Raw genomic sequence first — 23,844 nt, 5'->3', positions numbered from 1 at the left:
AATTGTATGAAACTACGCTCTTTCATTCAGTGATTATGCAGGTTATTTAACTTTGATAAATAGCATGCATTTTGGTCTTCTATATCAATTCATAATTCCAGTATATTCTCTATTCAGTTATGACTTATTCTTATTTAGTTACTTTGCAGATATAAATTATTATATTCTAAAACATGCATTAACCACTTTAGCCCTATTTTATACATAGGCTATTTGAAAATAGCTGATCTACAAGCTCACAAATCGTCACATCGCGGCGCGTTGTGAGCTTGTAGATCTGATATTTTCAAACATGTTAGTGCTTTTACTTTTGGTACTTTAAGTAAGTTTTGATACCAATACTTTTGTACTTTTGTACATTTTGAATTCCGGACTTTTACCTGTAACAGAGTATTTCTACATTGCAGTATTGATACTTTTACTCAAGTAAAACATGTGAAAACATGCTCACCACCCAAAAAATATGTCCGGGTTCAGGGTTGACTGCAGGTGTGCAAGAGACTCGTAGAGGCTAATCTAATTATGCAACGCAAATGACGCAAAATTATGATGATGGAAATTATTCTATCAGGCATAGTAGCTACCGACGATGGTCCTACGACACAATTCCACAAAACCTTTGCTGCTGCACTTTTCACTCTTGGCACTCCATGAACATGAATTTTTTTTAATAAAAATATATTTTCTGTTGCCAGGTGTAACAGCTAATGGGATCCTAAATAAACTCAAACTCAGGATCCAGACAGCATGATGGTCATGTGCACACTCTGTGAAACATCAAGTAACATAGCTGCAGTTGCATGTTAAAGCCACACGGTGGCAACCAAACACCACTCTAATCTATTACAGTAACAGTTAGTAGACCTGCTGAATGTTGCAGTAACTTAGCAGTTGACATGTTTGTCAACATGACAGCTCATTTAATTTAGCTCATATTCATCATCTGTGGAGACTACTGTTGAAATGTGAACGAGTGTGAATGTCACTGTGTGTTTTACTGTTGAAATAGAGTTTTTAATGGCCGGGGATTGAACCCCAACCTCCCAGTTGCAAGGCGGACACTCTAACCACAAGGCACCTTTTTTTTTATTGATTGAATACTTTATTAGAATTGTGCAGAAAAAAAAGACACATGAAAGTACAGTTCAATACAAGGTCACCTAATAGGATTTAAAACCCAAGAACATATTTGGCTTGTTTCCATTGGGGTCCTTTGTACTCAATTCATTGAAACATTAAATGACATAAAAACTGTTTAAAAACATGAAAAACAAAAAAATATGTACAGTTAAACAATACAATACAAAACTATGATTCATTTAAGTACACCCAACATAGGACAAGGATGGTACAATTATCTTTGAGTTGACACGAAACAACACTCAACACTGCCCATACCCTTCCTCCCTCATGGGTCTTTAGTTTAGTCCCTGTTGTTCACTTCACCAGATAGACATTACAAAATATATTCTAAAATATATATTTAGTTAAATCAGCAAAATCATTATTTTTATGTTATCCTTTTTCCTCTCCTCGTGCCCAAATGAAAACAAAACAAAAGACAGAGTACAGCAACTTGCAATGGGCCTGGTCTACAAGATACACTGCACCACATTTCGATGAATTGAGTACAAAGGAAAGGACCCCAATGGAAACAAGCCGTATGCAGCTTCATGTGTTTAAAATCCTCTTGGCAGGTCTTGTATTGAACTGTACTTTCCTGTGCTGTTATCTTTTTGCAAACTGCTATTCAAGTATTCAATCAATCAATAAAATCCTATTAGCTGTTTTTCTTTTCGTACAGTATTAATAATAGTAATAATAATGATGCATTTTATTTATAAAGTATAAAGTCACTTAAATTAGATGGGAGACTATCTGTTTCTGATCTGATGTGTAATGGGACTGCATTCCTAATTAAATTCTGACTATAGAAACATGATCTGAAGTCCAGTTTCACTCTCATTCTTTTACAGTCTCTATGCTCTCATTCAATGCGCGGTGCCCTTTAAGTGTTACGACAGTACTGATTTACGGTCGTTTGTACGACAGCCGTTCCAACTTCCGTTCCTTCTCACCAGGGACGCCGACTTTTGTGCGCGACCATGGGGGCTGAACTTGACCTAGACCAGCCTCGCCCCCCCCGGGGGGGCACATTATAGTCTATACTGGGGCACATTATAGTCTATACTGGTAAAATATATACCTTATAAATAAAAGGAATTTTATGTGTTTTTTTGTTTTTATGTTTTTCTTTAAAAGCATATTTGCCAATAACAGTGCACTTTCAAACATGTAAAACATTTTTTTTCTTTAATGCAGAAAATACACAAATGCACATCCACATGACGTTGTCAGCCAGGGAGAGGGGAGGGGTAGGGTGGTGGGATGGTAGGGCCTAGGGGGAGAAGCAAACCACGCCCACTTAGGAGACCATTTGTAGGATTTGTGTACTACTTCGCCTCAAAGACTGGTGACGCGAGGCTAAATTAACAATCTTTGCTTTCATGCAATGCGCGGTGCCCTTTAAGTGTTACGACAGTACTGATTTACGGACGTTTTTACGACAGCCGTTCCTTCTCACGTTGGTAGGAGAAAGCGCGGGTCAGATGCTTGTTGCCTGTGTGAGAAACATCAAGTGACTCTAATATCTTCTGTGAGACTCTCTTCTGTTAGGTGAGCACTGAACATGTTGATTTAAGAGCTGTAACATTATCTTATCTGTCATATGATATTAGCCTTAGATCAAGAAGACTATCGTAGATGTATTTGATCGATTTTGACATTTTTATATCTACGATAGTCTTAGCCCCCCCCCCAGTTTGTCGAGGAATGTCAGACCAGCAAAGCCCGTATTTCTCCTAACATGTACAAAATGCAAAATATAAGGTCCTTATCCGCTTGCCCCAAATGTTAACTAGGTGTCCGTTGTATTTGTGCAATGTATTAGTCCATATTGTTCAATAAATAAGTGTTTTAATCCCGTTGGTGGCCGAACGACATCCCCCCCCTCGTTTACTTCCTGTTTACATTGAGTGTAATTCCGGCTTTCACCGGATGCGCCACATCACTAACTTCCTCCAGAATCGTCCACCGACGGGATTAAAACACTTCTTTATTGTAACATATGCACTAATACATTACACAAACACTCCGGACACCTAGTTAACATTTGGGGCAAGCGGGTAAGCACCTTATATTTTGCATTTGCATACATCAACGATAGTCTTGATCTAAGGCTAATATGGTAATATGTTGTTTGATTTATGGTCAGAGTTGTACAACTACATGAAGGTTTATTATCATCAACTTTGGCCAGTAGTTGTACAAAGTAGCTTACCTCTGGGGTGACGTCACCCATCTATGTTGAAATACATTTTATTACTACAATCTGATATAAGCCTAAAGTTATTTGTAAACTGGATGCTTTTCTGAAAAACCTTCTTCCTCTGTTCTAATAATTCACAACTCATAGTTATGGGTATCATATCATCACATAGAATGTTGTCAGCCATGCCTTTTGCTACGTATGTATGAATATTGTATTGTTTTGTGTATATATATATATATATATATATATATATATATATATATATATATATATATATATATGAATCTTAGCCCTGGTCCAGAGTGTTAGTGAGTTCTCTCTAACGCTCTGCCAGGTGAGCTGCTCTGCTCATAGACCCAACATTACACTGCCGTGAGAGGTCTCCGTCTTTAGTAAAAATAAACAAAACTATTTAGCAACTCACCGAAACAAAGGCTGTTTTGTGTTGTTGAAAGTCTATAATCCAGGGTGGGAAGTCTCTCAGCATCCCACCTTCTCTGTATAATACACTTTTGGGGCAGAAAACTAAATATGTACCGCCAGACGGAAATCCTTTTATTTACTCCACTGCGCCCCCTACAGATCTGGTCGATTTAAATTACCATTGAGCAGATCTATAGAGGGCGCAGTGGAGTAAATACAATGATTGTACAAGGAAATAAAATACATTCTACAGTTGGTACAGCTACATGGTCTTTGTAATAATGTTGTCATGAGCTGCAGCATTGGTTACACAAACACTATTTTGAAAATCATCCAGGCTAGGATGTATCTAGCCATGGTTCACATGACGCTTGTATACAAGCGTCATGGTGCCGAGTCCCCCTGTTCTAAAGTTGTGTTCGATTTTTTCACATTGCCATCTCTCACATAATCATAAACGTTCAGATTTCAAATATAAAGTGCTTACCACCGAGCCACGGATGTTACAAGGCGACGCGAACCGCGATAAGTACTCGTATCTCCCGTATTGTTCAATAAAAAGCATTTTAATCCCATCGCCGGCCATTTTCTCCAAATTGTCTCCGATACTTACAACCATGCGACACTAATGGTTGGGAGGTGTATTGCACTCTGATACATTACAAATCAAAAAACAAACAAAAAAGAAAATGGCCGGCGATGGGATTAAAATGCTTTTTATTGAACAATACGGGAGATACGGGTACTCATCGCGGTCCGCATCGCCTTGTAACATCCGTGGCTCGGTGGTAAGCACTTTATATTTGAAATCTGATTCTGAACGTTTATGTTTATGTGAGAGATGGCAATGTGAAAAAATCGAACACAACTTTAGACCAGGGGGACTCGGCACCATGACTGTCATGGTATGACAGTCATGTTTCAGGGCTAGGATGTATCAAGGCTAGGTATGAATGAGTCACAGTGAAGCTATCAGTGTATGATATGAATAACTATTGAGTTGTGTGTTTGTCTGGAGGGAGTGATACCTGACACTTATTAAACCATTAGTTTGATCTAAGTGTGAAAACAAACCATAGCGTTGTCCCAGTTCTGTAGAAATAAACACAATGCTTGTCCTGTCAGTATATAATCAATGGCTTTCACAAAAATCCACTTTTGTCATGTTGTTATGACAGACTTACTGCCAGTAATAATCTCTGAATCTGCAGTATTGCATTTTTATAACGTGTTGTTCTTGTTTTGCTGTGTTTTACACCTACACAATGGTGGAGTAACCAAGTAACTGAATTTACTCAGTACTGTATTCAAGTACAATGTTGAGGTACCTTGAGTATTTACATGTTCAGTTCTCTATACAGTACATCTACTTCTCTAAATCTCAGAGGAGAATATTGTGCTTTTAATTCCACTGCAGTCATTTAAAAACTTTATTTACTACCTTCTTTGCATATTTAATCATTTATAAATATTATTACAATAATACATACACTAACCAATTAAAACCTACTACATACATATTGAAAAATAGCCGATTTACAAGCTCACAATGTGTTGCTTCGAGTTGTGAGCTTGTAGATCTGCAATTTCTTTGTGAAATGGGACGTTCTGCATAATGAGCAGTGAAAGTATATTTTGCTGCCAACATTTTTTTACTTTAACTCATTTGTACACTCTCAGAGTTACAGACCTGTAAGGGTCCATTTGGTAACCCCTCAAGTAACCCAGAGGTATACAATACTGTATTTGTTTATACATTTCTTTAATGAAGGCTGATTTATGTATTTATTTATTTTCAAATCTAGGAATGGTTCAAGGGAAGCGTTAAGGAATCAGACCGTTGAGAGGGAATGGTTCAAATCCTACAGGATCCCAACCCTACCTGAGACAACACAGTAAACACAGAGGTTGGTATTTACACTCCTCACTTGCCAAATACACCAGATGTACAAGCTGACAACACCTGGGATGCAAGCCATCAGACTCTTTAGTAGTGTTAGGTCTGTCAATTTTTTATATTGTAGGTTGAGTATGCTTAGATGCCTATCTTTTTTATTAAACATGTTTTTTATTTATGTCTCTATGAGAGCTGCTTTAACACCTTCATTTCCACTATGGGATGAATAAAATAACTACCAACCAATGGTGTTCTGAAGAACGATATACATTATATTAATCATGTCTACAGATAAAACATGTGGAGTGAAGCTTTTCAGTTATTACACTGACGGCATGTTCAGGTTTCAGTACTCTGGATTTATGGGTTAAGTTGGCTCTCCCTCCCTCTCTATTGTTCTAGACTCTCCTCCTGACTTTGATACATCTCATTCAACCAATTTAATAATAACTAGAAAATGTGCTCCTCGGAGCACAGGTCTCCGCCAGTACTGTGCCTGATTAATCCTGTCTTACCTATTTATATTACATATTGTCACGTGTCACTTGACCAATGTTAGCTTGGCTGATGGAAGCTCGCTTCAAAAAAATAATAATATATATATATAATATATATTTTGAAGTGCGTCACCTATTTATAGGTTTCTATGTCATCATGCGTCTCTCTAGCCAATCAGAGCATTGGTGACAACAATATTGTCACGTGTGACAAGCGAAGCTTGACCAATGTTAGCTTGGCTGAGACGGGGGGAGACACGGAAGGACAAGAACGAAAACATACTCTCCACCTCTGGCGGAGACAATAATAATACATACAATTTATATAGCGCTTTTTTAAGTACTCAAAGTCGCCTAACAGAAAAATAAGAACAACTTTATTAGGACAAAGTAGTTAAAAAGGTTAAATACTATAAAAGAAGGTTGGTTGGGATTTATGTAGGGAATGCAAGTCTGGCCACAGAGAAAGGCCTGTCACCCCAGGTTGGTTTCTTTGTTCTGGGGACGTCACCCGACTTGAGGGAGCGGGAGTGGGCGTGGCGTTGGAGGAGTTCAGAGAGGTAGCGCCGTAGCGGGGAGCCTGGTTGTTGAGGGCCTTGTATAGGTGGTGATTAGTATTTTATAATATATTCTGTGCTTGACTGGGAGTCAGTGGAGGTTCACGGAGGACTGGTGTGATGTGGTCCCTGGATCGGGTTCTGGTGAGCAGGCGGGGGGCAGAGCTTTGTACAAACTGTAGCTTCTTGAGAACCTTGGTGGTGACACCGTATAGAAGGATATTGCAGTAGTGGAGTCTGGATGTGATGAAGGCATGGATGAGTGTCTCAGCAGCAGTGTGTGATAGGCTGGGATGAAGGCAGACAACGTTGCGAAGGTGGAAGAAGGCAGTTTTAGGGATTTGTTTGAAATGGGACTAAACATGTTTGGGGCACACGTTATATGTGTATCAGATTAATGGCAACTTTGTGTTTGTGTGTGTGTACTTTGCAACAGGTCTGTGGTGGTGTGTCAAAGCTCCGCCCCCTGCCAGACTCATCTGAGACGATAAAATTGACCTTCAGATCAAACACAACTTCCAGTGAGGAGGACAGACTGTGTTTCCACATCAGCTACAGGAGGGAATACTGACCCAGACCACTGGAACCTGCTGCTGACTCTGTCAGCTGAATGGACTTTAACAACAACCACGATTCACAGTGAAAGTAAACTTCAGGGAACATTCTAGAGGAGGAAGTGTTACTACGACTGACTGACTCCCTGCAGAGTGTTTGTAGCTTCATTCAGAGACTAAATGGCTTCCACGTCGTCTCTTCCAGAAGAGGATTATTCCTGTCCTGTGTGTCGTGACATCTTTAAAGATCCTGTTATACTGTCTTGTAGCCACAGCTTCTGTAATGCTTGTCTGCAGGAATGGTGGAGAGAGAAGAGAGTAAAACAGTGTCCAGTTTGTAAGGAAATACATTCAACAGATCATCTACCCCCTAACCTGGCTCTGAAGAACGTGTGTGAGGCCTTCAGACAGGAGAGACAGAGAGCTTCAAAACGTAAGAGAACTTCATCAGGGTCTGAGGATCTCTGCAGTCTGCATGCTGAGAAACTCAAACTGTTCTGTCTGGAATGTCAACAGCCAGTGTGTCTTGTGTGTCGATATTCTAAAAAACACACCAACCACAGTTTCAGACCCATAGATGAAGCTGCTCTGGATCACAGGGAGGAAGTCCAGAAATTACTGAAGACTTTACAGGAGAAACTGGAGGTCTTTAATGAAGTTAAAAAGAAAAGTGACCGAACAGCAAAACACATTAAGGTCCAGGCCCAGCACACAGAGAGGCAGATTAAGGAACAGTTTAAAAAGCTTCATCAGTTTCTACAAGAGGAAGAGGAGGCCAGCATCACTGCACTGAGGGAGGAAGAGCAGCAGAACAGTGAGATGATGAAGGAGAAGATGGAGGGTCTGAACAGAGACATATTCACCCTTTCAAACAACATCAGAGCCATAGAGGAGGAGCTGAGAGCTGAACACATCTCATTCCTGCAGAACTACAAGACTACAATGGAAAGAGTCCAGTTCACACTGCAGGACCCACAGCCGGTCTCTAGACCTCTGATGGACGTGACCAAACACCTGGGCAACCTGACCTTCAGAGTCTGGAACAAGATGAAGGACATTGTCTCATACACTCCTGTCATTCTGGACCCCAACACTGCCCATCCAGACTATACCCTGTCTGATGATCTAACCAGTGTGAGAGACCCTGCTGCCCTCAACCAAATGATTAGTGAACTGGTTGAACATCTTCAAAGACCTTTTTGACAGACACTGTTGGATTCATGTTAAATGTGTATTTTCAGACATTTAACCACTTAAACAGTAAACTTGACCTTTGGCTCTGTACTTGGTCTGCTCTTTTTCCCCCTCTACACCAAACCTCTTTGCCGGCGTTGTGAGCTTGTAGATCTACTATGTTTGGCTTAAGTAAAAGTATCAATACTGCAATGTAGAAGTACTACGTTACAAGTAAAAGTCCGGAATTGTAAATGCACTTGAGTAAAAGTACAATAATACTGGTATAAAAATGTACCAAAAGTAAAAGTACTAAAATGTTTGAAAATAGCAGATCTACAAGCTCACATCGCATCTTGTAGATCTGCTATTTTCAAATAGCCTATGTACAAAATAGGGCTAAAGTGGTTAATGCATGTTTTATAGTATAATATTTTATATCTGCAAAGTAACTAGTAACTAAAGTGTTCAAGTAATTGTAGCGGAGTAAAAGTGCAATATTTTCCTCTGAGATGTAGTGGAGTAGAAGTAAAAGTATTGGAAATTGGAAATACTCAAGTAAAGTACAAATACCTCAAAATTTTACTTAATTACAGTACTTAAGTAAATGTACCTAGTTACTTTCCACCACTGCAGGCAGCCCTGTCAGCAGGAGACACAAGCAGAGACATGTCTGTACTAATCTCTCAAGACAGATTGAGATTCAGAACTGCATCTGAAATTCAAAGGAGAAAAAAAATGTCCACCTTTTTTCCCCGATGGGTTCCCAGATTGCAGTGGTGTAGAGTAGCTAAGTACATTTACTTAAGTACTGTACTTAAGTTACGTACAATGTTGAGGTACTTTTACTTTACTTTACTACTGGAGTATCTCCAATTGTCAATACTTTTACTTCTACTCCACTACATCTCAGAGGCAAATATTAGTTACTTTGCAGATATAAATTATTATATTATGAAACATACATTAATCACTTCAGCCCCATTTTAAACATAGGCATTAAAAAAATAGCCGATCTACAAGCTCACAACGCGATGCGACGCGTTGTGAGCTTGTAGATAGGCTATTTTCAAACATTTTAGTACTTTAAAACATTTTAGTACTTTAACAGTAAAGTAAAGTCTTCAAATAATTGTAGTGGAGTAAAAGTACAATATCTGCCTCCGAGATGTAGTGGAGTAGAAGTAAAAGTACTGAAAATTTGGAAATACTCCTGCAAAGTAGAAATTCCTCAAAAGTGTTCAAAAGTATACAGTACTTGAGTAAATGCACTTAGGTACTTTACACCACTGGCTGTATTTGTTGTTGTACTGTGTCTTGTGTGTTGTTGTGCTTCGTACATTTTGCACCGAGGGACTCCCATGGAAAATGAGACGGTGTCTCATGGGGTTTATCATTCTAATAAAGGTACTACAGTAATGTATACAAATAGTGTGTATCCTAAGAATAGCAGTCACCTGCATTCATAGCCTAATAATAATATAGCAGTCATCTGCATGTGTATAGTCTAATACATTTGACAATTTAGGCATTTATCATATGCTCTTATATCCAGAGTAACTTACAGTAAGCAACTAAAGTTACTTACTTACTCACAGTAAGTAACTAAAGTTACTTACTTACTTACAGTAAGCAACTAAAGTTACTTACTTACTCACAGTAAGTAACTAAAGTTTTCAAATAATTGTAATGGAGTAAAAGTTACAATATTTGCCTGTGAGATGTAGTGGAGTAGAAGTACAAGTATAGACAATTGGAAATACTCCAGTAAAGTAAAAAATACCAAAAATTGTAAATACAAAATTGTACTTAAGTACAGTACTAGAGTAAATGTACTTAGTTACTTTACACCACTGACCTATAGTCTATAACAGGGGTCTTCGACGTTTTCAGGCCAAGGACCCCTTGGCTGAGAGTGAGATAAAGCAGGGACCCCCCATTATATATTGTGTAAAATATTAATGTTTTCATAGATTTCATAGGCAGCTTCATAGACTTGTTTCACAACACTATCATGCTGGATTCATGTTAATGTGTATTTCTAGACATGTAACCATGTACCTAAACAATACTTAGTAAACCTGACCTTTCACTCTGTACTTAGTCTGCTCTTTTTTTCCCCCTACATCAAACCACTTTGCCGAAAATAGCAGATCTACAACGCCTCGCAGCGCGAGGCGTTGTGCGCTTGTAGATCTGCTATTTTTGGCTAAAGTTCTCCTTAGAATAGGGAAGCTTGGTTGAAGTGGTTAATGTAAAAATCACACAAAGATTTGGCGGACCCCCTGTAGTAACTCTGAGGACCCCCTAGGGGTCCCGGACCCCTTGTTGAAGTATATAATAATATAGCTGTCACCTGCAAGAAAGCACAAGAAGTTGGGATAACGAGAGGACAATGTATAGAGCTTTGGATAAAAGCGCTTTATAAATGAACCATTTACCATTTATTACCAAGATTACATTTATCCCCTGAGCAAGCAGGCAGGCTCTATTAGCTCAGTGGTAAAATTGTCAGCACTTGCACAGAGAACCGGGTTCAAATCGGGGGTAAAACAGGACAGTTACATAGTGCAGCTTTAAAGCTAAAAAATAAATTATAATGACAGAATATGCTGTATGCCCATATATTGATATTGTGAGTTCATTGAATACTTATGTCGTGACTAAAAGGTGTCAGGTGTCATATAGACCATTGGTTCTCAAAGTGGGGTCCGGGGACCCCCAGGGGTCCTTGCGGGGGTTCCAGGGGGTCCCCAGCTAAATGTGTTAATATGGCATCACAATCATTTAAACCTTTTACACTTTGGCTATTCAAAAATAGCAGATCTACAAGCTCATAGCGCGGCACCGAGTGCCGCGCTATGAGCTTGTAGATCTGCTATTTTTGAAAAATCTGTGCAAACCTTTTATATTTTATTTATTTATATATATATATATATATATATATATATATATATATATATATATGTGTGTGTCAGAATAAAAACAGCAATGAAAAAATACAAATTCATGTAGATAGTGTATAGTTTCTGTAAATATGTATAGTGTACTGTATGTATAAATGATGTGCAATGAAACTGAACAACCCAGTAAGATAAGTGTAAACTGAGGGTGTACACATGGGCGTGGCCAAAATACCAACGACAACTTTGGCATTTAGCTGACTCTCTGATCCAGAGGGATTTACAAAGTGCAAGATCAGAATAAGCTCTGTTCAAAATGTACTTGAGTAAAAGTACAAAAGTATTGGTATCAAAATGTACTTAAAGTACCAAAAGTAAAAGTACTCATTGTGCAGAGTTTCCCATTTCACCTTCAAGTTCAAAATGTTTTAAAAAATCGTTTGAAAATACCAGATCCACAAGCTCACAATGCGTCGCCTTGCAAGCTTGTAGATCGGCTACTAAGTACAGTACTTGAGTAAATGTACTTTGTTACTTTACACGCGTGTGTGTGGGCGCGGTGACGTAATGTGAGTATTGAAGTATTAGAGCTCAGTGTTGAACAACCCCTTGCCTTTATAATATAACAGTTATTGATATGATTGAATACTTTATTAACGGTTTGCAAAGACAAGCACAGGGAAGTACAGTTCAATACAAGGTCTGTTAAGAGAATTTTAAACCCAAGAAAGCACTATGGCCTGTTTCCATTGGGATCATTTGTACTCTAATCACAGATCAGATGCAACACACGCCTTTTACTTGTAACAGAGTATTTCTACATTGCAGTATTGATACTTTTACTTAAGTAAAACATGTGAGTATGCTGGAGGAAATGTTACAAATACAAGTAAAAAGGCTCTTCCTTCCAGTTCCAAGATTACAAGATTTCTCTTCTCACACATCAGTGCATATATGGCAATAACAGAATAATTCATTCATTCATTCAATAACACAATACACATACAGACAGACATATTTCATGTTTTCATGTTTCATGTTGTTTTTTTATTTATTTTATTACATTGATTACATTTAATTAATACAATCATTTAATTCCAACAGGTATTTGAATTCATTTGTAATGTTATTTTTCAACATTAAAAATAATCAATATTGAATATCATTTCAAATATAATATCAAACCCACCAAAAAAAAATGATTACCTCATGAGAACAAGACTCAAAGGTGTACCAAAAAATCCAATTCCTCAATAGAATAAACTACATGAATACAAAATAAATAATAAAACAGATTATTAACAAATTTATTATACAGCAATATCTTCTTAATAGACAAATTAAATAAACATGGAAAGTCAAATAAATAATTTGAATTTTGTATTTACACCAACAGAACAGTTTATGATTTGGAGGCTTGAGAAAAAAACAACACAATTGTTTGTTATAAATAAATGATTATGGAGTCATCATGATGAGATCAAATCCAATGTGTGATTTAAGTAACTCGGCTATTTTCTAATGGCTGAAATATATACGTAGGGCTGAAGTGGTTAATGTATGTTTTGTAATAATAATAGTTCAAATAATTGTGGTGGAGTAAAAGTACACTATTTGCCTCTGAGATGTAGTTGAGTCAATATTGTACTTAAGTACAGTGCTTGAGTAAATATACTTAGTTACTTTACACCACCTCCCGGACACTGATCTACCTGAGGTCACACAGCTCAGCAGTGGCTCCGATAAATGAAGAAACGTAGAACCCAGGGTGGAGGCTGTGTGTGAAGGTGGTGTGGACCCTGTGCAGCAGAGTCATGGTGTCAGACACTCCGTAGAAGGACAGAACCCCTGCACTGTGGTCCAGGTACACCCCCACCCTGGAGCACACAGGACCCGGGATTATAGTCCCGACGTTCCTGTGTCTGAACACATACTCCTCATCGTAACACTGTAGAGACCAAGACTTATCGTTGTATCCAAACCCACTCTCGTTAAACAGCCCCGTTCTGCTGATGTCTTTGTATGAGACGGCTATGTAAACGTTGTACCCGGTCCACTTCACCTCCCAGTAACAGCGTCCGCTCAGAGCCTCTCCGCTCAGAACCTGACGGCATTTAGTGAACCTCTCCGGGTGATGAGGATACGACTGTTGGTTCATCATCCTCGTTACCTTCCTGTTGCCTTTAGACAGAGACAGGTGTGGTTCCACCGTGTTTGGATCCAGAGCGATCGAACGTGAATACTGTAAGAACTCGGCTCTGGTCCTGGGCTCTGGAGGAGGCGGCGTTGTGGACAGAAACACGTCCACTCTGTTCACCGTCTCTGAGATCTGTGTCCCCAACTCCTTAAGGATGTCTTCTGGTTTGACCCTTATGTTTGACACGTCAAAGAGGCTAAGAGGAGGGCTGTGGCTGCTGGCTCGGTGCGTAGACTCACTGATCGTTGGGACGGAGGTGAAACTGTGTAGGAAGTGGATGTGATCCTCTGTGAGCGAGAGCTGCTCCAGCTCAGCGTGTCTCCTCCTCAGTTCAGTGACCTCCTGCTCCACGCGCCTCCTCTGTTCTTCGGCGCGACTCACTTCACGTTCCTGCTGGTCTCTGATCAGCTCCCTCACCTCAGACCGTCTCCTCTCGATGGAAGAGATGAGCTCAGCGAAGATGGCGTCACTGTCCTCCACTGCTCTGTCAGCACAGTGGTTGATGGACTCCACCTCCTGCTGAAGCACCTTCACGTCTTTCTCTCTCTGCTGGATTCTCTGCTGGATGCTCTGCCGACTCGCATCGAGCTCTTTCTGTCTCTCGGTCCGTTCTGTCGCGGCCGAGACGGTGTCGTGACCTTTGTGTTGGTCCATGGAGCACAGGTAACAGATGCACTGCTGATCGGTGCGGCAGAAAACCTTCTTCACCTCGTCGTGACGAGAGCAGAAGATGTTCTCCTGAAGCTGGGTGGCGGAGGCTTTGACCAGCTTGTGTTTCTTAAAGGCAGGAGACTGATAGTGAGGCTGGAGGTGAGCGTCGCAGTAAGAGACCAGACACTGAAGACAAGTCTTCACTGCTTTCAGTGTCCTCCCAGTGCAGGAATCACAGGGCACGTCTCCAGGTCCAGCATAGAGATCAGGAGGAACATCTGGGAGTTGTTGTGTCTTCTTCAGGTTCTCCACCGCCTCAGCGTGGAGGAGTTGTGTCTTCTTCAGCCTTGTTGGGATGAAGGTGTGTGTTGTGCACTGTGGACACCTCAATGTCCCTCTCTGATCCTCCTGGTTCCAGTGTTGATCAATGCACCTCCTGCAGTAGCTGTGTCCACAGGAAACACTCACTGGATCACTCACTGGATCCAGACACGTAGAACAGCACAACCTTTCCTGGTCCACTTGAACTCCTTGCTGTTCCATTTTATACTTTTAACACTATATCTGACAGCAAATTAATCTGTAGAGGTACTAGCAATCAAGCAGTTATTAATAAAAGTTACTGAATGACATTTTGTTTAAAAATAAAATGACTATTACATGGCTGTGATGACGATGTTGTGTTGTCAGTGTGTGATGATGTCATTACCTCAAACGCATGACGTCACTCAAACTGTCTAACGTTAGTTAGACGATAGATAATTTAGATTTGTTTGTTTATTATTATTATTAGTAGTAGTAGTAGTAGTTTATGGTCATAAAAGGAAAATTCAATATATTCACCGTTTCATGTCATATGTCATATGCTTAAGACCAAAAGGTGTAGGCTGAAGCCAATGGCTTATTGTCTCCGCCAGGCCGAAAGGCATGGCGAGAGAGTATGTTTTTCCCCCCGTCCGTCCGTCCGTCCGTGTGTCGGTGTGTGTGTGTGTGTCCGTCCTTCTGTCTGCGACCAGCTAATCTCCGCCACCGTTGGCCCGGTCGCTGTGAAACTGCACACACACACTCCCTGGATGCCACAGCAGAACCTCTGCCCCACATTTTTCAGATCAGGCTGTCATAGCGCCACCATGAGGCCGACTTATACAAAACACATTTTTGGATATGACTCCTACAGATTTTGTCCATAAAACACGCAAATCGGTACACAGTATCTCTATAGTCATGTGATCATCACGGATCTGTCCGATTTACCATATTCCATCCTGATTGGCTAAGATTGGCTTCCAAAGTTTGCAGGATTGGTTCATTTTGAACAAAATGTCTCAAATCATGAACGCAGCATCCGATTTCCGTGAAATTTTCCACAGAGATTCCCACTTGGCCCAGGAAGAAATGCCACCCTTTTCACATTGGCCTGTTATAGCGCCACCAGCAGGTCTAATTTAGCAAACCCCATTTTTGGAACAAAATGCCTCAAATCATGAATGCAGTGTCCGATTGTCGTGCAAGGCCTAAGAAGAAATGGCACCCTTTTCACATTGGCCTATTATAGTGCCACCAGGAGGCCACAATAATCTACCTGACCTGGCGGAGACTTGTGCTCCGAGGAGCACTTTTTCTAGTTTTGCCTATCCTTTTCACAACAAAATGATAACGTAAAGAAAAAAACGAGACAAACGTGATCACAACAACCAAAAGACGAAGAGAGAAAAAAAGAAAAACAAGACAGTGATCACAACAACCAAAAGACAAGACTTACAGATTTCTTGAAGTTTCATCATATTTCAACATCTATAAAATACTACTCATAGGGACTGGTTGTCCGAGGCTAGGACCCGCCGCAGTGGTGTCCGGTAAGAACTTAACCAAGATGTTGAACCCTGCTGATTAAGAAGATTGGATGATCCCTGTATAACACAGAGATATCTAGTTTGTAAGGCCAAATATAATAATAATAATCAATTTGAATAATTACTTTATAATACATAATTAATATATAGTTGAGATATAATCAATATAGGTATTAATAATTCACATTAATGTTCTATATTTATTTTAGATTTATACATTCTTTTAAATTTATCTATGGATCTGAACTTTTTTTACTTCATCGTCCAAAGATTCACCTCTCTGACACTTATGCATCTCCCTTTTCTGTTGGTTCTTGCCTTAAAATACAGAATCCTCTTATACCTGCTCTCTAGCCTCAAACAGCTCCTGGATACAGCATGGAAGCAGATGGTTATGTGCCATGAACATTGTGACTGCCGTATTAAGGTCAACAAGTTGTCATGCGGGCGTCGCGCCGCGTTATATCAGCTTGTAGATCTGTCCCTTTTGAAGAATAGTGACGTATTTCGTCAGTTTCCGGTTGCCTTTTAAGGTGTTAGATGTATTGTGTGTGTGTGTGTGTGTGTGTGTGTGTGTGTGTGTGTGTGTGTGTGTGTGTGTGTGTGTGTGTGTGTGTGTGTGTGTGTGTGTGTGTGTGTGTGTGTGTGTGTGTGTGTGTGTGTGAATTTGTGTTATGTGTGTGCGTAACTGAGAGCAGCTGCAGCTGTATGGCAACACACCAGACGGTCCTCGCTCTCCTCTCAGTCCAGAACACACACACACACACACCACACACACACACACTTAACACAAATGCATTCAGTGTAAGAAAAGCTGCACTACAGTATGTAACTTATCTGTTCTAGCCCACATTTGAAACAAGTGCTGACCTTGTTGTTGTTGTTTGTTTTTACCATTGAGCTAATAGAGCCTGCCTCTCGCGCTATTCTGTTTATTTTTCATCATCACTTTCGCTTCCTGACTCCTTCAGACTCATTGGGTTCCGGTTTCATGACGCAGATTCCGTTTCCGGTTCTCATTTTTTTCCCGCGGTCATTTTCGACCAGAATAGGGAAAAACACGTTTTTTCACACAGTATAAAAAACGAACGGAGAGGTCCACGTCTACTCTCTTTGGTCTGGGTGACGATCAGTCATCGTAGTCGTGTATCACATCGTAATTTAGCCCGATCAACGATTGTCGAAAATGTCACATCCGGTTATGACCGGATGTGACGTGAGCCTGTTTGGGAGGGGGCGAGTGAGCCAGCGAGGTCATCAATGTGTCGATTTGCTGCTCTCTACTGGTAGAACTGTCGTATGTATTTAAAACTGCATTTAGACAAGCTATTTGAAAATGAAATGACAAAATAACAACAAAAAAACACGGAAATTGTTGGCACTGGGGGAGTACTTTATGAAAATACTCTTGGCAGTGAAAGAGAACTCATTCAGTGCCACATGACGTCTAAGACGTCACGTGGCTGAGCGCCCGTCATTAAAAAAAAAAAAAAAAAAAAAACCCAAGAGATCATGATTTGAAAATATTCTGCTCCATTCACTCTTTGTTTAACTTCTTACTGGAAAAGGCTGTATCTCGGCTCCTAAGCAATTTTTTTTACAATGAATTTTGGCTGTGGCACTCAGAGCCAAACTGCCATAAATAAGCTGGGCACTGAATGTACAATTTTGAGGTATTTTTTTTACTTTACTGAAGTATTTCCAATTTTCAGTACTTTTACTGCTACTCCACTACATCTCAGAGGCAAATATTGTACTTGCACTCCACTACAATTATTTAAAAACTTGAGTTACTTTGCAGATATAAATTATTATATTATGAAACAATGGGCCTGACCTCGACTAAGTCGACTAGTCGACTGGTTAGTCGTGGGGGGTCCGAGTCGACTGCGTGTCTCTTAGTCCAATCTAGTCGAAAAAAATGTTTTTAATCGTTTTTTGGCCAAGTCTACACCTGCAACCACACGTAACTTCCACTTTTTCTTCTTATTCCTCGTCTTTGTATTGGTATTGTTTGTGTTGGAGCGCCTCAGTGCGGCTGCAGAGTTCATGTGCAACCTCTTCCAGAGAGAGATAGAGACACTAGAAACTCTGCTGGAGACACAAAACAAACTGTGTAGACTTGGCCCTTTGAAATAAAATTTATTTTGGCCCAAAACAATAAAATAATATTAGTCGACTGCCAGTCGACTATTGGCAATTAGTCGCCAATTAGATTCGACTAAACAAATCCTTAGTCGGGGACAGGCATACATTAACCACTTTAGCCTTATTTTATACCTAGGCAATTTGAAAATAGCAGATACTTTTACTTTTGGTACTTTAAGTATATTTTGATGCCAATACTCAAGTAACATTTTGAACACAGGCCTTTTACTTATAACAGAGTAATCTTATATTGTGCTCCAGTTTACCAAGTCTAGAGGTTTTAAGCAGTTAAGTTATGCTTTATTAGCATGACCACACAATGTTGCTTTATTAGCATGACCACACAATGTTGCTTTATTAGCATGACCACACAATGTTGCTTTATTAGCATGACCACACAATGTTGCCAAAGTTTCAAGAAATCATCAGATACTAAGGAGAAATTATTCCTTCTTGTACATACAGTATACACACGTGTGTGTGTGTCTGTCTGTCTGTCTGTCTGTCTGTCTGTCTGTCTGTCTGTCTCTCTCTCTCTCTCTCTCTCTCTCTCTCTCTCTCTCTCTCTCTCTGTGTGTGTGTGTATATCTCTCTCTCTGTGTGTGTGTGTGTGTGTGTGTGTGTGTGTGTGTGTGTGTGTGTGTGTGTGTGTGTGTGTGTGTGTGTGTGTGTGTGTGTGTGTGTGTGTGTGTGTGTGTGTGTGTGTGTGTGTGTGTGTGTGTGTGTATATCTCTCTCTCTGGCCTCAGGTCCAGTATGACTCATTCAGCTGGGTGCAGCTGGGTTGTGTTATGACATCACCAGCACAGTGCCAGCAGAGCACTTGGCTTTTGGTCAGTGTTGCTGACATGGAATCCAGTAAGCAGCATTTAGCATTAGAATAAGTACAGTCTGAGCCAATATGTGCCGTTAACCACTTATAACCCCTTGTTATACATAATAATTAGTACAGTCTGTCTGTTAACCACTTATAACCCCTTGTTATACATAATAATTAGTACAGTCTGTCTGTTAACCACTTATAACCCCTTGTTATACATAATAATTAGTACAGTCTTGTTATTGCTATTGCTTAGTATAGTCTTGCTATTTTCAAACATTTTAGTATTTCTACTTTTGGTACTAAGTATATTTTGATGCCAATACTTTTGTACTTTTACTCAAGTAAAGTTTTTTTTACAATGTGGTATTGTTACTTTTACTTAAGTAAAATATCTGAGTACTTCTTCCACCACTGAGGGTCATACGTTGGACTATTGGATTGAAACACAGATAGTGCTGAATCAAAACTGCATGCATTAAGGTAGACATTAAGGTAGACATGACAAATTCTGCATGCATTAAGTACAGTACTTGAGTAAATGTAGTTAGTTACTTTACACCACTGCATGCTAATAAAGCTTATTTAACCGCTTAAACCCTCTAGACTTGGTAAACTGGACCTGAGTTGTCAATGTACTTCGACAGCTGACTGACTGTTAGGTGGTCTCTTCATTCTCTGTCTCAGTTCTCCTCTGTTTAAAGCACTAACACATGTAGTGTTTGTTACTGTCCAGTCAGAGCTCTTAACCAGCCTGTTGCACAACAGTGGTGGAAGAAGTACTCAGATATTTTTACTTAAGTAAAAATAGAAAAAGTGCTCCTCGGAGCACAGGTCCCCGCCAGGTCAGGTAGGTTATTGTGGCCTCCTGGTGGCGCTATAATAGGCCAATGTGAAAGGGGTGGCATTTCTTCCTCAGCCTAGTGGGAATGTGCGTGTAAAATTTCACGGAAATCGCAAGCTGAGTGCATAATTTGAGGCATTTTGTTCAAAACGGAGCAATCCTGCACATTTTGGAAGCCAGCCTTAGCCAATCAGGATGGAATATGGGAAATCGGACAGATCCATGTTCATCACATGGCTATAGAGATACTGTATACCGATTTTCATGATGTTTGGATAAAATTTGTGGGAGTAATATAAAGAAATTGGTTTAGCACAAATCGGCCTCCTGGTGGCGCTATAACAGGCCCATGTGAAAGATTTGAATTGGCATCCAGGGAGTGTGTGTGCACAGTTTCGCAGCGACCGGGCCAACGGTGCCAGAGATTAGCTGTCCACAGACGGACGGACGGACACACACACGGACGGACGGACGGACGGACAGGGGGTAAAACATACTCTCTCGCCATGCCTTTCGGCCTGGCGGAGACAATGACTCTGTTACTCTGTAAAAGGCCTGTGTTCAAAATGTTACTTGAGTAAAAGTACAAAAGTATTGGTATCAAAATATACTTAAAGGGATTAGTTCACCCAAAGAATTGCTTTTTTTCTATGGATTAGGAAAACCACATTTTTTAGTTTTTGTCTCATTCCAGCGGTGCGGGTAGGAGACACAAAGGAGACTCTTTGTGTCTCCTACTGGAACCGCTGCCGGTCATCAAATTATTGGCTTAGGAATGAGACAAAAACTAAAAAATATCCATGAATTCAAGTCTCCATGTGGTGACTAATCCATAGAAAAAAACTTTGGGTGAACTATCCCTTAAGTAAAAAGGTATAAATATAAAAGGTACAAAAATAAAGGTACGCGTTGTGAGATTGTAGATCGGCTATTTTCAAAAGGCCTGTGTATAAAACAGGGCTAAAGTGGTTAATGTATGTTTTATAATATAGTAATTTATATCTGCAAAGTAACTAGTAACTAAATGTGGGAATATAGGTGAATGTTGCACCCACTGCACCTGACCCCTAGTCACATGACCAGGAAGTATAAAAGTATAGTTCCTCCTAGTAGAGAGGCGAACAGGCTTTTTGCATGTAGTTTAAGCGCAAGGGGGCGGGGCCGCGGGTGGCGGGTGGGGAGAGAGCCTGGCGACGCGAGCTATGTTAGTGCAGTGAGTGGCAGTTGGGGCAAACGCAGTCCCCACAACATCATTTACGATTCTGTGCCTATCGGTACATAGCTCGGACGGCGCTTAGTCGACTAGCAGACCATCGGCCGGTCGTCGCGGGCACTCGCGCCTGGAGGCGCTCGGGCGCGACTCCTCGGCCTCAAGGTCTGCTGAGTCGGCGCGCCTCCATCATGGTCCAAAACTATACTTTATCGGCGAAAAAAGTAGTCTGCGGTTGTTTTAAAAATCGTAAATGATGTTGTGGGGACTGCGTTTGCCCCAACTGCCACTCAGTGCACTAACTAACATCGTCGCCAGGCTCTCTCCCCACCCGCCACCCGCGGCCCCGCCCCCTTGCGCTTAAACTACATGCAAAAAGCCTGTTCGCAGTAGAGAGCCATTTGACTCTGCTGCAGCGGAAGGTGGTTCCCCTCATGAAGGGTGAAGGAGAACACATGTCTACAAATGATGTTGCCTCCAGTTGAACCGCTGTGCTGTGTCTAGACACCGGGAGATAACGGCTGTGGTGCTGGAATTGTCCCCCGCCATTGTCCCTGCATTGTACTGCATTGTGTGCATTCACTGCAAAGCAAAGGACCAGTCCAGCCACTGCTTTCCACTGTTATTTTGATTAGATTTTGATTTGTTTATTTGAGTTCATGCATTTGAGGTACAGTAGTTAGGCAGTGATTTTAGATTTGCATTCATAGTGACGTGTTTTAATTGGTTCTCTCTTCTCCTTACGTTACATTGTAACCGAGTTCAAGGCCGGGTCCGCCCTGTTACACACGCCTTCCATTCCTCTCTTGGGACTGGACTGTGGGACCTTTGGTTTTTATTGGTGTGTATGATCCTGACACTGCATGTTTTTGTATTGACTATTATATTTTATTATTGCATGAGTTTGGTGCCAGGCCTGTCCCCCTCTTTCCCCATTAGTACCCTGTAGTGATGTGCGGGTCGGGTTTTTTCATGACGCGCCCCGCCCCGCCACGGAACCCAACCCGCCTCAAACCGCCCCGCGAACCCATATATAAATCTATGGCTCAACCTGCGGGTCGTACCTATAATTCTGTAAAATCAAGGTTAGAAAATAATCTTCAAGTATACACCCCAAGTGTATTCAAACTGTTTTATTGTTATTATTCTTATTCTTATTAGGAATTAAGACAAAACAAGAGCATGTGATTTAAAAAAAAAATAATTGCGTGTGAGAGCGGCTGACCCGCTGACCCGCAGCCTGCATAATTGCCTCTGAAATCCTGACTCGACCACCCGCGCCGCGGGTTGACCCGCGTGTACGGGCCGACCCACCCTTCCTTATTAGGAGAGTAACTGTAACTTGACACTTTATTTGATAACATCTTTGCCTTATTGCCTGATATTTTAATAATCCATGTATTGCATAGTTGTTTAATAAATAATTTAATAAATGTTCTATTTTTACACAAACTGCCTCTGGTAAATTGTTCCTGTTTAAGGGAAAGTGGTCATATTACACCGTGTTGAACATTCTAAGGTTTAGGGGGGAAAATCGTGAAAATGTGTGCAAATATTTGAATTATGTATTTATATACACTTTTAACCCATTAAGACCTGGAACACATCTGTGTCACTTTATTTGGCTATTCAAAAATAGCAGATATACAAGCTCATAGCACGGCACCGAGTGCCGCGCTATGAACTTGTAGATCTGCTATTTTTGAAAAATCTTGAAAAAAAAAAGTTTTTGATTGTTTTTTTTAAACTGTTAGGATTTAGATTTCTTTTAAGAATCGCCAAATCTTTGCTTCATGGGGGTCCCAGTTAGCCTGGTAAAGCCCCTCCCTCCGGAAAATCTCATTTCCATTTGATTTCAGGAGTGAGTCTGGCCTGATCGCCCATTCTGCAATATTGGCTGTGGGCTGGAGTTGGCCGGGAGTAATACCGTTGACTGACAACCCCTTCAGCCAATGATCGTTTTTCCCCTTCAGCCAATCAGCAGTACACCAGACTAATGTGACGCAACAGGACTTTTGAGACGGCCATGCCCAAAATAGGTTGCCTTATTCGGATACATGCGTGTCACTGCCCGCCCCTACCGGTTCTCTAAATTCGTATTTTTAAATAGGCTCTGTCATGATTAAATGACCACATATATGAAGTTAAACAACTAAATTCTATCCAAACGATATCTTATAAGTAAATTCCGTGCCTCAAAATAGAAGTTTGAGAGCTTTTTGATGTAAAAAAACAGCGGAGAAAATAGCGCACAGACAAGATGGCTGCCGTTCGTTTTTGGTCGGCTGCATTCAGGCTGCACTCGGTTCCATTCGGGCTCACTCGAACTCGCCACCTGATTGGCCAACTTTCGCTGTCAATCACAGAACGATGAGCGACGACGCTGATAGGCTCGTCCATTTGGAGAACGGGCTAGAAACGCCCAGACAAGCCTTCAGGCCAGACTCCTTCGTCCTTCCTGAAATCAAATGGAAATGAGATTTTCCGGAGGGAGGGGCTTTACCAGGCTAGGTCCCAGTCCTGGAACAAAATATTTTGAGATGGGGGTAAGGGGTCCCCAGTGAAATGTGTTGATGCATCACAATCATTTTAACCACTTTCTCCATAGAATAATAGCCTATCTGCATGCTGTAAATCTTTTGAAAATAGCCGATCTACAAGCTCACAAATGTGAGCGATGCATTGTGAGCTTGTAGATCTGCAATTTTCAAAAGATTTGTATATATTTTATTCATTTGAAATGAGACATTCTGCACAATGAGTACTTTCTACTTTTGGTACTTTAAG

General features: G+C 40.6%; 2 protein-coding genes across 2 annotated transcripts; one reads left to right on the top strand and one right to left on the bottom strand.

Moving 5' to 3' along the window:
- Positions 1-7,439: 7,439 nt before the first annotated feature.
- LOC308075722 (E3 ubiquitin-protein ligase TRIM35-like) lies at positions 7,440-8,462 on the top strand (the record flags this gene model as incomplete). Its single annotated transcript, XM_080415669.1, has 1 exon — positions 7,440-8,462. The coding sequence occupies one exon, from the start codon at positions 7,440-7,442 to the stop codon at positions 8,460-8,462; it is 1,023 nt and encodes a 340-aa protein (XP_080271795.1).
- A 4,581-nt stretch (positions 8,463-13,043) lies between these two features.
- Positions 13,044-14,726, bottom strand: LOC308075720 (tripartite motif-containing protein 16-like; the record flags this gene model as incomplete). Its single annotated transcript, XM_080415667.1, has 1 exon — positions 13,044-14,726. One exon carries the CDS (start codon positions 14,724-14,726, stop codon positions 13,044-13,046), a length of 1,683 nt encoding a protein of 560 aa, XP_080271793.1.
- Between the last annotated feature and the right edge of the window lie 9,118 nt (positions 14,727-23,844).

The sequence above is a fragment of the Gymnoscopelus braueri genome (assembly GCF_963280865.1).
Source record: "Gymnoscopelus braueri genome assembly, chromosome: 20".
NCBI classification, from domain to species: domain Eukaryota; kingdom Metazoa; phylum Chordata; class Actinopteri; order Myctophiformes; family Myctophidae; genus Gymnoscopelus; species Gymnoscopelus braueri.
The sequence above is the reverse complement of the archived record's forward strand: the minus strand, read 5'-3'. Positions and strand labels throughout refer to the sequence as shown.